Source organism: Lactuca sativa, chromosome 7 (genome assembly GCF_002870075.4).
Source record: "Lactuca sativa cultivar Salinas chromosome 7, Lsat_Salinas_v11, whole genome shotgun sequence".
NCBI lineage: Eukaryota > Viridiplantae > Streptophyta > Magnoliopsida > Asterales > Asteraceae > Lactuca > Lactuca sativa.
The window spans coordinates 68,962,554-68,976,213 of NC_056629.2; the positions used below are offsets into that span (position 1 = coordinate 68,962,554).

General features: G+C 34.2%; 3 protein-coding genes across 3 annotated transcripts; 1 reads left to right on the forward strand and 2 right to left on the reverse strand.

Annotated features, from left to right (window-relative positions):
- Positions 1–6,762: 6,762 nt before the first annotated feature.
- Positions 6,763–9,375, reverse strand: LOC111879816 (uncharacterized). The gene is made up of 5 exons (XM_023876249.3): positions 8,754–9,375; positions 7,711–8,337; positions 7,522–7,580; positions 7,350–7,421; positions 6,763–7,272 (listed from the first exon to the last, which is right to left on the reverse strand). Exons 1-5 carry the CDS (start codon positions 9,084–9,086, stop codon positions 6,918–6,920), a joined length of 1,446 nt encoding a protein of 481 aa, XP_023732017.1. The 5' UTR covers positions 9,087–9,375; the 3' UTR covers positions 6,763–6,917.
- Positions 9,376–10,483: 1,108 nt separating this feature from the next.
- LOC111879813 (uncharacterized) lies at positions 10,484–11,344 on the forward strand. Its single transcript, XM_023876246.3, has one exon. It carries the CDS (start codon positions 10,655–10,657, stop codon positions 11,093–11,095), a length of 441 nt encoding a protein of 146 aa, XP_023732014.1. The 5' UTR covers positions 10,484–10,654; the 3' UTR covers positions 11,096–11,344.
- A 389-nt stretch (positions 11,345–11,733) lies between these two features.
- On the reverse strand, positions 11,734–13,220 carry LOC111879793 (peptidyl-prolyl cis-trans isomerase CYP28, chloroplastic). The gene is made up of 2 exons (XM_023876225.3): positions 12,486–13,220; positions 11,734–12,123 (listed from the first exon to the last, which is right to left on the reverse strand). The coding sequence occupies exons 1-2, from the start codon at positions 13,171–13,173 to the stop codon at positions 11,915–11,917; spliced, it is 897 nt and encodes a 298-aa protein (XP_023731993.1). The 5' UTR covers positions 13,174–13,220; the 3' UTR covers positions 11,734–11,914.
- Positions 13,221–13,660: the final 440 nt, after the last annotated feature.

Here is a 13,660-nt window from a genome sequence, read left to right on the forward strand (position 1 = left end):
TTCGATTTACCTGTTACCTGAGAATACAAGTATTTTGAAAAACGTCAACATATGAAATGTTGGTGAGTTCATAAGTAATGTTTGAAATATAGTGGTTTGTATTGTTTTGAAAATCACCAGAAAATCTGATATTTTCTGAAAAGAGCATAGTATAAAAAAAATGTGAAGATCCGTAAGTATGCTTGTTTGTTTCTATAAATGTAAAAGTACAATTTGTAAACTCGGTATGCATATCATAGGTATATTAATTGAAAACCCTAGGAAAACCCGATGTTTTCCTAATACTATGAATCAAGTGTTTTATATTTTGTTATACCGTTATGACGTGTGTATTCGATGAGTCCAGGTGACATTGGATTAATTATGGATTGTGAATTGTTATAAACACCCATTAATGAAAACAACTAGTTTACAACTATACAAACGATCCCTTAGGTGTCGTTCGTACTATTCACTTAATCCAACCACCCTGACTTCTCATAGCCCCACAACCAAGGAGAAAAAGAGGGTGCGAAGCCCCCGGTATTTCCATAACTCGTTCAAGGCTATCGTGAATGCGAAGGGCCCTTAGCCCGACTCGCATTTGGTGAATTCTCGACTTTACTAGCAATACCAGAGGACCCTTGGGGCCCAACAGCACATAAGCCATTGAAAGTCCTTTTACACGGAATTAGGTCATATAAGACCCAACTACATGTAAGCGAGTTTCCTTCGGGCCTAAAGATCATGTCATTGGGCTAGTTAGGCCCAACAAGCACGATTTGAAACTTTCGGGCCCAAAGACGGTGTATCGACGTCTGGTGTATTCCCACGTGTGTATTGACTTCCCGAAATTTCCATGTGTGTATTGAATTCCCGAGGTTTCCGCATGTGTATTGAAGTATCGTCGTGTTATTAATTTCGGATTCGTTATTGATTCGAGACCGAATCAATTCGTTTGATAACGAATTTTGGTGTTGAAGGTGTATTATATTTCGCCGATAGTCGAGGTACTAGTATTTCATCATGTCGGATTTATTGTTTAAAACATTAGAGTTTTACTTTTTGCAGCCCCTTTCTTTTGGATCAATTTACACTTTTGACCCTTTGTATAAAAGAATTTCTATTTAGTCCTTAAACCATTTTTCTTGACACTTTAGTATCAAAACTTTGTAGAAAAGGTATTTTTCAGCTCAAAATTATTTGAAAAACAGTTTTAGTCCCTCAAAATGAAATTTTCTCGGTTGGAACCTTTATTTTCGCAATTTTTACACTTTTGGCCCAAAATAGAAATTTTTTGCATCTTTGGTCCCTTTTAAATATGAAAAGTATTTTTAACCCTTGAAATGGACTTGGAGCACTAGTAGTCCCCTTTTTTACAGAAAAATACAGCTTCAGCCCCTCTAATTTGAAAATCTCGCAATTTGGGCTTTATTGGGCCGAAAAGTTCATTTTTGGCCCATTATGCTTAAAATTTCTCATTTTAATCCTTCAAAAAAGAATATTTCCAGAAAATACATTGTTGAAACTGTTTTGACTCATTTCATCCATCAGAATTTGTATTTTGTCATTTTGGCCCCTTTAACATTATAGTTTTAACATTTTGAGTCCAAAAATGGGATTTTTAGCCCAAAGAGTTCATATTAACCAACTTGGTTATTTTTCTAGAGTTGATTTGTATGAAATAATATGATTTATACTTATTTCATTCAACCTAAGGTAGCTCTCGGTTTTTGAGTTCTTTTTGACTAGATCCAACACCATAATCACATAAGAACATGTAAATAAACATAAAAATCACACAAAGCATACATATACTCATAGATCTACACATTTGCTTGTATTCTCCCCCCACAAAACTTATAAAAACCGAAAAATAGGGGGTATGAAGCTCACCTTTGGGTGTGGTTTCGGTTTTGGAGAAGAGATGGAAGAAAATGAGATGATTTTCGGCCTAAGCAACCTTTCCTTGGAAGATCTCGAATTTAGAGAGTTTCTAGGAGAGTGATCAAGATTTTTACATGGATTAGAAGAAGGTTTTGATAAAACAAAGTACCAAAATCATAGATCTTAACTTGATCTTACCTTAAGTGGAGAATTTGTGGAGATATTTTCTTGAAAGCTCCTTAGATCTCGAAATTTTTGAAGAAAGAGTGAGGGGATGTTCTTCAAGACTTAGAGAGAATGGAGTGAATTTTTGTGAGTGTGTGTGTGTTGTGTTCGGCCGAGAGCAAGAGGGAGAGAAAGAAGTAGATCTTGAGGTGACATGTGCATGGAAGTATGAGATAGGTTGCATGGAGAACCAACATGCAAAAATGAGGTGGCTAAGAAAGTCAACTCTTCCTTTTTCATGGGCTTGGGCCGAAATTTGAAGAGAAGAAAAAGATTTTTGGGCTTTATTACCCCTAAGCCCATACTAGAGTTAAGTTGAATGATTGTTGGCCCTATAAAATATAAGTGTGATTTTTATACTTTGTTGGGCTAGTTTAGGTTAATTATGGTTCATAATATTTAATTTATTTCATTCTAGGCCCAATATGGCCCAAAATGTTGAAATAAATGAAAGTGGGTCCAATTAGAGCCCATTTAAAGGTTCTAAGTCCATGATAGTCAAATTGGAAGCTTATTGGTCCATTGAGTCCAATGAGGAAGTTCTAGCCCAAAATGGACCTAATCAAGAACTTCTAGGGTTTCCCAATTGCTTGTTGACTATTTGTAATGCTTGTATGGTGTATTTGATTGCAAATTTTGATGTCATAAAGTAAGCATCATACATGCTCTTAAGTTTTTGATTCAAAATTTTACTTATGTGTTGTTGTTACAAGGCACAAAATTTCTAGTTATGACATGTGCTGACTACTCCAAGACCACTTGATCTGGAGGAAGGTGTTAATGAGACACTTGAAGAGACCAGGAATAGGAAAAAGTGGGACAACGACGACTACATCTGCAAAGGTCACATCTTGAATGGTATGTTTGATGCTTTATTTGATATCCATGGTGATGCTTTAACTGCTGAGGATTTGTGGGACACCCTTGAATTGAAATACATCACTAAGGATGCTTCTAGCAAGAAGTTTCTGGTTAGTGACTTTAATAACTTTAAGATAGCCGATTCAAGGTCTGTCACTGAACAATACAATGAACTCATTGGTATTTATGGTCAATTTAAATTGCACAATATGAATATAGATGAATCCATTGATGTGTCAAGTGTAATTAACAAACTTCCACCATCATGGAAGGATTTTAAACATAACTTAAAACATCAAAAGGAGGAATTTTCATTGGTTCAACTTGCTAGTCATATTCGTATTGAAGAATCTCTCCGTACGAAGGAAAGTGACAAATCTGATAAAACCAAAGGGAAAGTTGAATCTGGACATCCCTTTGTTCATATGGTTGAAAATAAATCCAGGAACTCGAACCATAAAGGACATGGCAAACTTAAGCAGGAACATGTCCCAAATAACTCCAACAAAAAGAAAAAGGAACCGGTTTGTTAGAGGTTCAACAGGGTGGGGCATTGCAAACATGATTTTCGTGTGAACTTAGGCAACAACAATAATAATAATGGTATTGGAAACAGTGGAGCCAATGGAAGTGTGAACGGGTCTTTGGGCCAAGTTAAAGTGGTCAGATTTTACTAAATTTGATAATTTTAATCAAAATTATGTTTATTATGTTTCACTTATTCCTGAATCGTTCTTTGTACAGGATGATGATGTTGCTTGGTGGATCGACTCTTGGGCAACAAACCATGTATGAAAGGATAAACGGTTGTTTGAAACATTAACACCGCTTGAAGATGGATCGGTGCTGAGAATGGGAGACGATTCTTTTATACCTATTTGTGCTGTCGGTGTTTTGAGTCTTGAATTTACTTCTGGAAAGACTATTAGACTTTTTGATGTTTTGTTTGTTCCTAAGATTTGAAAGAATCATATTAGTTCTAGTTTTTTTTTTTTTTTTTTTTTTTTTTGATGATTTTAAACAAGTTATTGAGTCGAATAAGTTCATCTTATCTCGATGTGGAATGTTTATTGGTTTTGGATATTTAAATAATAGAATGTTTCGTTTGAATATTATTGATAAATTATTACTAGTTCAAAATTCTGCATTTCTATCTTCTACTTCTAATGTTGATATTTCTATGCTTTGGCATGTAAGATTAGGTCAAGTCAATTTTAGAAGGACGCATGAGATGTCAAAAGATAATTTAACTCCAACCTTTGACACGACTTCTGATAAATGAAAAGCATGCATGCTTACAAAACTGACAAAACAACACTTTCCTAGTGTCACTAGAAATTCGGCTATTTTGGAACTTATATACAGTAACATGTGTGATTTTCACTCCACTCCTTCCTTGGGAAATAAAAAGTAATGTAGTCACCTTCATTGATGACTACACTCGATTTTTCTATGTGTATTTGTTACATTATAAGGATGAAGCCTTAGATAAACTCAAAATATACAAAACCGAGGTGAAATTGCAATTGGGCAATCCGGTTAAATGTCCCAGTACTAATAAGGGAGGTGAATATATGGATCTCGTATACTCCCAATCAGTGGGTATCACCCATGAGACCACGACACCTTACTTACAACAACAGAATGGAATTGTTGAACGCAAAAATCGAGTCTTAAAGGAAATGGTAAATTTGATGCTGTCATACTCAGGGTTGAGTAATGGATTCTGGGGAGAGGCCATGTTAACGACCTGCTATTTATTAAATAGGATTCCAAATAAAAAGAACAAATTAGTCCTATATGAACTTTGGTTCAAGAAAAAACCGAATTTAAGGTATGTTCGTGTTTAGGGATGTCGTGCAGTTGTAAAACTAATCGAGCCTAAAAAGTCAATTTTGGGAGAACATGGAATATTGTTGAGTCATTTAGTTGTAAAAGTCAAAGCATTGTTTGTTCTATTCCGCATGTATTTATTTACTAAGTCTTTTTATGTCGAAGCCTAATGTCCAGACTTAGTATTTTTTGTACACTCATGTTTCCTATAAATAGGAGCTGAGGATAAAAGTAGAAAAACGAGTCTTTCTGCTTATTTTGTAATCAGTATTGTATTAGAATTCTCTATTCAATACAAATTTGCTGATTAATATTTACATTTGGTGTTCATATCATTCATTACTCATTCATCTAGATCATGATTGCTTTCTAAATCTCGATTACAATTCTCATCAATTGGCATCAGAGCGGGTGTTCTTGATTCAATCAAGAATTGATCCTTGATGGCAAATTCTAAATCTTGGTGTTGGTTTTATTTTTCTTGCATATAGAACTCATCCCACATCGACGCTGAGGCTAAAACCCAACCACAATTCTCTATTATAAAAGAGATGCAACTTCATCTCTTTTAAAATTTAATTGAGAACCGTCCCATTTCGAGCTAAGATCAAACTCAAACACATATCTCCCTCTATATAATCAAATCTTGGGATTTAGCTTAGTCATAGTTAATATTTTAAAACTAAGGTTTAGGTTGTCCGATTTCAAAACTTATCAAACCCGCAAAAAAACTAGTAAAACCAAAAACCGACCCATCGGGTTTGGTTGGGTTGGTTCTAATTTTCTTAAAACCGATAATTCAGTTTTGATTTCGATTGTAGGTCAAAACCGACCCAAACCACCAATGCTCACCCTAATCTAAACAATAATACGGTGGACTCATGAAAGGAAAATCCAAATTCCGGTGACAATATGCCTTTAAGTCCGAGTTTTACACAATTGCCCCTTGACTTTGCCATAATGACAGTTTAGCCCCTCATCTGTAACTACTTTTCAAAGAAAGTTTCAAAGTGCACCTTTTTGGCCCCTCACATAAAAAATCTTTAGTTTTCATTTGATTAATTATTTTAATTAGCTACTGATGATTATTAATCATATTTAATTAAATGCATTTATACCACTATTCCATCAATAAAAAAAATAAGCAAAACGGGAAGTTATAATAGAATATGTTCTAAATAATCTAAATGGTGCTGATTCCGTGATTCCACTTCATAAGGTATGTGGGACACATGAATTTGATGGTTAACAAGGTATGCAAAAATAAATAAATAAATAACCGAAACTACACAAAAAATCAAATAAATACAAAAAAAAAAAAAAAAAAAAAAAAACTTATTTGTTTTTGTTTTTGGCTTTTAGAAAAATGATTTTGTTGGCTTATTTTTGTTTTTTATATAAAAAAACAACAAACAAAATTATGTCATTTAATGTATTTGTTTTTGTTAAATTTTAGCCACATTTGTATGAAAAAACCCATGAATATGAAAATAAAAAACAAAAACAAACACTGAAAAAGCCAAGCAAAAAAAAATGAGGAACCAAAATCGAAAAAACCTATGGTTTGATATTTCTGAAGCCAAAAACAAAATATTCATTTTGGTTTTGGTTTTAGTAAACATCCCCTTCATGGTTTAGGTTTTTGTATTCTGAAATAAATTGGTTTTCTTAAAAATGATGTTTTTGAAAAGTTTTTTCTGAACACTCTATACGTGAGTTTTTTGCAAAGAAACTAAAATAAAAATAAAGCAGTCAGATAAAAATGTGAAAATTTAGTGATTTTTCTATAAAAAAAAAAAAAAATTCCTTTTGCTACATCTTAAGCTCTTAACAACTTCCTACAAATGATGAATTTTGCATTATTAGCCATCACAGTCAATCAGTCAATCATACATTTTTTTCCCTTCGCGAAATGCAAATAAATTTCAAGAAAAATGCACTCTTCAATATGTTAAGTGGAAAGTAGAAAGCTTGTCATCCATAAACTTTCAAGTTTATTTCCAAAATATCAATTCAACAATACACAAATAAAATTAATCCTCATAACTCACATAAACCTATAAGCATCAACAAAAAAAAACATAGAAACATTCATAATAATCATATACCACAAGCCAAATTTCGATCTTGACCTAGTAATCAAAGAAAGGGTTGTTCTTGAACAACCTATCATTACTATTTCTATTTTTAGAAACTCGAACACTTCGATCATCTTTCTGGGATCCAAAACCCGATGAAACTCGACCCGTATCCGCAAAAAGATTCGGGTGACAATTTTCATCATCTTCTTCATCAAAAGTTGTCCATTTTGTCTCCAAACTCTTTTGCTCTTCTTTCTTCATATCAAAACATGTGTTCTTAATCTCCGACCTCTTCTGTTCTTCTTTCTTCATAGCAGAACACGTGTTCTTGATCTCTTGAACATGATCCTTAAACTCTTTTCTCACCACTTCCAACACAATTTCTCCATATTGATCACACCATTTCCTAAAAATCCCATGAAAATTATCAAAAATTGGTGAAAGATAACTAAATTTTTCAAGAAGTTTGATTTTTTTGCTTACTTGGAGAAAAACTTTTTCAAGTCAGCTTTATCGATGGGAAGCCTTGTCGAAATCACATCAATTTTATCATCACTGAAATTTTCGGATCATTGAGTTATTTATTTTCATGGATTTTACAAATAAATAAATAAATAAATAAAAACTACTATATCTCAAAATCTATATTTCTTACGATAATTGAAGCTCTGCTTTGAGTTTTAGTAGCTCCTCCTTGATTTTATCTCCTAGAACCTGAGGAAATGATCGCATAAGCACAAGAATAGAAATGTAATTTCAATTATTTGTGTATAATAACATCTTTTATTTTTTCTACTCGATCACTTTACTAAAAAAACTAAACCAAATTGTTCTATCAAATTACCTTATCAACAAAGAAATCACCCGATGATCCATCCGTATGTAGCTTTCTCTTGATTTTGGTATCTTGTCCCTCTCCAACACCTAAAGAATTTTCATTGATCGAATCATTTAGTGATAAAGGAATCGTATCTTTCTCCAAATCATCACTCTTCTTCCATTTCATAAAACCATTAAAACCCCTCCTTTTCGCCTTCTTTGATGACGAATCCTCAATCACCACACTCTCTGACATCAAAATTGTCGGTTTTTCTTCATCTTTTTCTTTCATTTCACAATTCCAAAATGGGTTTTCTTGAGATACTCCAAGATTCTGAATACTCATATCAGAAATAACACTCTTATCTTTATCGTTTTTGTTTGATGATGAAGATGATGATGAAAGACCAAGAATCGATGCAGTTCCTTTGACTTGTTTGATTGTTGACTTTTGTGGCTTTGACTTGTTTTTGGAGCCGGAGTCTTGTAAGTCAATTACAGACCATTCGTCGTTTGGGTTTCTTTGTTGTGATCCAGCAACGACTATGTCTTTTGGGTTGATTTTGGCTCCTTGAGCTGAAAGTCTTTGCATCAATGGAGTTTTTGATGTGTGATACTCCTCTTCTGATATACAGTTTGCATATAGTAACTCCTGTAATCAAAATGAAGAAAGAAAAATCAACTTTCTTGACACCCAGAAAAAACCCAAATTGCAGTTTGTTCGAGTCTTGAAAGTGATACACAAATAATTATCCACCATGGAGATGCTAATTTAACTAAACGTAAAAAAGATATCAACTTTTTGAGATCCAGAAAAACCCAAATCACAGTTTGTTTAAATCTATCCAAAAATTGAAACAGAGATCGATTTTTTCAAAACCCAGATCATAACTTGTTCCATTCTTAACACAATTAGAATCATTCAGTACGAATATACAAATTCACCTAACATGAGAAAGAAATCATACTTTTTAACCTAAAAAAACTACAATTTCCCACAAAAAATTATGCAAATTAAACTTGTAGGAAATAAAATATCTAAAAACTACGAGAAGTATAAGTTCTAACCTGTAAGAAGATCAGTTTATCTCTGAGAATCACAGGCTGTTCATGATCAAAAGGTGAAGAAATAAGAGTGTCAAGAAGATGAGCCCTAAAAGCAGAAACCTCAGCCTCAGCCAAAATACCTTCGTTAAACAAACCAATCAAATTCAAGATCTGATGGAAAGATTCCTGCTGCCATTTTAAGTTATCAGATTGTTGCTTCCATAGTCTCTGTTCAGCAGCAGCAATGGCGGGTAACCTTCGTTTCTTGAAGGAGAAAGGGAGGATGTTCTTGCAAATAGAAGCGATTGAATCTTGAACAGAAGAGTAGTACGTGGGTTTGTATGTGTACACCATTTTTTTTTTCTTGCGATCGATCTTTTTTTCCTTTTTTGAAGAATTTGGGAGTGATTGAAAGCTTGTTGTTGGAATCTGATATGTAGATGAATAAAAATGGAAGAGACGTTTGGTGATTGATGATTGATGATGATGATGATGAAAGAATGTGGTTTTTGTCAAATGATGTTGAGCTTTTTCGGTGTTTCTTGAACGGTCACCATGGGAACTAGCCGTTGAGAGAGGGTTTAAAGGTTCAAAACGGTAATGTGGGAATGAAAACGACGTCGTGGGTTTCAGAATTGGCCCAATTTAGTAACTATTGAACTTTTCCGTTGTATACAGTTTTACGATTTTTGGGCCATTGACATTTGAATTTTATTTAGATCGGTTTTGAATTTTAAATCAGGGAAATGAATAAATATATTATCCATGTTTCTATTTCTATATTTTTAATATGTTGAATAACTAAAAAAATTACATGTATGTATGAGTGTCATTTTTTAGTTAATTTTCTGCTAAAATACACTTCTTAAAATTCAATCATGTCATATATCATCATAACCCAAAATGCGATAATGGTATCAGGGGTTTTAACTGCTTTTATGAGTTTAATCAAGTTTGTATTCCGAGTCCGATGGCGTCTTTTTTGCATGTATTTTGGTTTGTGCATGTGTGCTCACAAGTAAAAGTACATGTATATGAAATAAGAAATTATGTAAAATTTTTTTTTAAACTCATCACTCATGTTTGATTATGTAGCTATAAATTATCATAAAAAATGATATTTGAATCTTTGACATTTCAATCTTGATTTGGTATGCTGTTAAGAAAATTGAGTATAAGAGAAAAATACAAAATTAGCCTAATCTTCTAAATTTTTATCAAGAAATAACCAAGAAGTTAAAAAATTACTCATATAGCCTCATGGATCTTCATGGTTTGAGATTTCGAAATTTGGATTGTGAGTTTGGGGGTTACACCTGTAATTTCATAGAAATTTTAAAAAAAAAATCTAATTTTGCCCTTGATTGACATTTGGCAATGAACGATTTCATTTTTCTGATTTGTAATTTTTTCTTCTCAAATGTACAAATGTCTAATGCATTGACACTTGTACAATCACATTTATGTAAAATTGAGGATGATTTTTTTTTCAAACTTTAAATATTATTGACTCACGGGCTTGGTTCTAATGAAATTATTCCATAAGATAATCACAACCAATTATAGCCAAATTGGAGCTCATTAAATGTCACTTAGCGAATTCAATAGATAATTGGATCATTTCTATTTTCGGCTATTTTTTTAAACTAAAATATATATAATTAGGCTAAATCAGTCTGTGCCAAATTTTGAAGTCTTCTTATGAAGATAATGAAAAGACAATAATACCCTCTTATGTGTTGGCCATTTTGCCGGCTCCTCCCTTTCTTAGTTGTTAGTTGTTTCCCACTAAATTTTCAAAATTTTTGTTGTTTGATTCTTCAGCCGTCCAAAAAACAAACACACTCACACACCCTATAAAACACACACAAACAAAAAAAAAAGCACACACCAAAACCAATGCAAAACCACCATCAATAATCATGGAACACGAACAACAAAGCAATCACATCTCCGATGACTACTACAACTCCGACAATGAAGAGGCTGTCTCCGGCAACAAATGCGGTTGTTTCCGCCTTTTCTCTTACTTCAATTCCCACCACCATGATGGAGAAACAGCGGTGTTCATCCACCATAGGTTGGGAGAAAGAGACATTGGAGACAAAAACAGTTGGTTGATGAATCGATTCAAGAGATTCAGAGAGTTTTCAGAGGTGATTGCGGGGCCTAAATGGAAGAACTTCATTAGAAAGTTTAGTAAGAAACCGAAAAAAGGGAATTCTTCTCCATTTCAATATGATCCTGAGAGTTATGCACTTAATTTTAACGATGGTGTTGGCGATGAAAGTGATGATGATTGTTCGTTGCCTCGTAGTTTCTCCACGAGATTTGCTCCTCATTCGGGTTCCATGGCTAGTTAGTGTTTTTTACTTTTTTTTATTGTTTGATTTTGTTTTCCTTGTAAAATACTAAAGTATGAGAAATTTCTATTAATTTATTGATTTATTGTCATTCCTCTCTAATGCATATTTGTTTGTACTCATATAATTGTATCCTAAATGATGTATCAAAACCCAACCCAATGATGGGACACATGTGTATGGGGCTATGGGCCATGCTATTTTACAAGAGGTTAAATGTAAAAAAATTAACTTCCTTTTGCCACTTTATTTATGATAGCATCCTACTTTTAATTTTTCCAAATAAAATGTGCTTCCAAAAATCTAAGTACTTTTGTGATAAAAATAAAAAATTACACTATTAGTCCTTGTGATTGGTAGAAAATGCCACTACAAGTACTTTTTAGGAAAGTTTATCATCATTGGTTCTTTTCAGGTTTAAAACGCGCACACGGGTCATCATTTTATGCCTACCACAAGTGATGACCAATTGTGCAGGTTTTAAACCTGAAAAGTACCAACTATGTTAAAAACTTCTCAAAATGACTTGCAGTGGTATTTTCTACCAACCACAAGGACCATTTGTATAATTTTGTCTAACAAAAATGAATGGAAATAGTATGCTACAAGACACAATAAGCTAAGTCCTAATCCCCAAATTCAAGAAATAAAAAAGTATACATCCTTAAAGTTGATAAATTACATAACATAAAAATGTTAAACTTTATGTAAATTTACACCACATTAGGTACATATCTCATTTACATTTGAGAAACATGATACTTTCAACAATTAATTATCCCGGATATGAAAAAAAAACACAAGTGTGCCATTGAGTGATTAAGGTAGTGATGGGGAAAGTGTAGGCTTTGTGACTTTAAGTTCACCACAGTTGCTGATATACAAAGTCTTTTGAGGCCTATCCCAAATTGCACGTGCATTTTTAGCTCTTCCATCTCCAAGAAACTCTGCCAAATCATTATATTGTCGAATTCTTTCCCCTGGTTTGTATGTTGGAATTGAAGATATACTTGCCACCACATCCATACCTATAACAAAAATATTACTATTAATAGCAACCTTCTTTTATTTGTTTGTGTACTATGTAGCATTGTACTATAATGATTACAATTGAGAAGGGTATATATGTCTTTTAACAAAACAACTTCACACATTACACAACCCTAATCATGATGCCAAAGTGAATATATGCTTAGTAGATCTAACTTGAATATCATAGTTAGAACTAGAAATCTTGCAAAAGTAGTAGGAAATCTGAATCAAAGTTCCAATTCCAATCCTTAACTTCTATGGCATAATACTGAAATTAACGAAATGGGTTTCATTTCCTTTCCTAAAACAATGGTTTTAAACACGAATTTAATCAAATGTTTAGGAGAATTGAAGTTACCTTCAAGAACAGAACCAAAAACGATATTTCTACCATCAAGATCAGGGCAAGGACCAGGGCCAGTTGTGATCATGAACTCGACATTATGATAATTCGGATCAAGTTTAATGTCGTCGTCGTCGTCGTTTTCCGATAAACAGAGTGATAAAACGCCGCCCTTTGTGTGCCCTAATTGGAAAGCCTTGGGGTCGATACTCTCTGTATTTCTAACCAAACCTACCGGCGGCTTAACTTCTCCTTTATCCCTCCGTCCTTGATGCCCCGCCATGAAAAACCGACCGGGAAAGATCTTCTGAATTAGCGTTCCTTTATAGTACCCAGAGACGCCGGTGCACATGGATTTGAAATTGGAAACGGTGATTGGGACGAGGTTGCCGTAGAGGCCAAGGACGATGCGGCCGACGGGTTCGGTATCGGGACAGAGGGCGAGATCTGATCCTAGGGTTCGGGTTTGGAAGTAGCTAGGGCAGATGCTGAAGTCCATGAAGACGCGGTCAGTAATGGTGGTGTCAGGTTGTTTTTGTGGTGGTGAGGCTATGGAGAGGGAGGGGAGGGAGAGAGCGGTGGTGGTGGAGGAGAGGAATAGAAGAGAGCGGCGGTGAAGGTGGAGTTTGGAGAGAGGGGCGGATGGAGGAGGATAAGGAGGGAGCGTGGCGGAGGTAGTGGTGGTTGTGGTTGAGCAGCCCATGGTGACGACGGAGCATGACGGAAGGAGGTGGGGGAAAGGACGAGTTGATATGTAGGTGTGATTTTGTGTGTTCCTGGATAATACACGGTCATCCGGGTGGGGCCACTTGCAAAAGTACTTTTATGGATTTTTACTTGAGTTAAGTTATTAGGATGTAATGGGAATCAAACCGCAACTAAAATAACCGAAGACGGATTAAAGAGTAAATCAGGCACCATGAACCAAAATAACCGGTTTCGATTTGGCTTATTAGGAAGTGTTATATCAAAAAAGGTGTCCGGTACCTGAACCTGACCGCAGTCGAAATAACCAAAAGCTGAAAATTATGGATTTAAGAATCAGGGACCAGATCGAATACTACTAATTTGTTTCAACCGGTCTGGTTACAGTTCAGTTTTAATGTTAAAAAACTAATACATATGACTTACTTGCTCTTTGTTTTTTAAGAGGCAAAGGACTAAATGATATTTGTTCTTAAAATTTGTAG

What these genes read in the sequence shown, in the direction of transcription:
- LOC111879816 (XM_023876249.3), bottom strand. Translation starts at nt 9,086, where the DNA reads ATGGTGTACACATACAAACCCACGTACTACTCTTCTGTTCAAGATTCA. An exon ending in ATAAACTGATCTTCTTACAG is followed by an intron (nt 8,338 to 8,753) that starts GTTAGAACTTAT and finishes TTTTGATTACAG; the next exon opens with GAGTTACTATATGCAAACTG. An exon ending in TTGAAAAAGTTTTTCTCCAA is followed by an intron (nt 7,273 to 7,349) that starts GTAAGCAAAAAA and finishes TGGGATTTTTAG; the next exon opens with GAAATGGTGTGATCAATATG.
- LOC111879813 (XM_023876246.3), top strand. Translation starts at nt 10,655, where the DNA reads ATGGAACACGAACAACAAAGCAATCACATCTCCGATGACTACTACAAC.
- LOC111879793 (XM_023876225.3), bottom strand. Translation starts at nt 13,173, where the DNA reads ATGGGCTGCTCAACCACAACCACCACTACCTCCGCCACGCTCCCTCCT. An exon ending in TTTTGGTTCTGTTCTTGAAG is followed by an intron (nt 12,124 to 12,485) that starts GTAACTTCAATT and finishes TTTTTGTTATAG; the next exon opens with GTATGGATGTGGTGGCAAGT.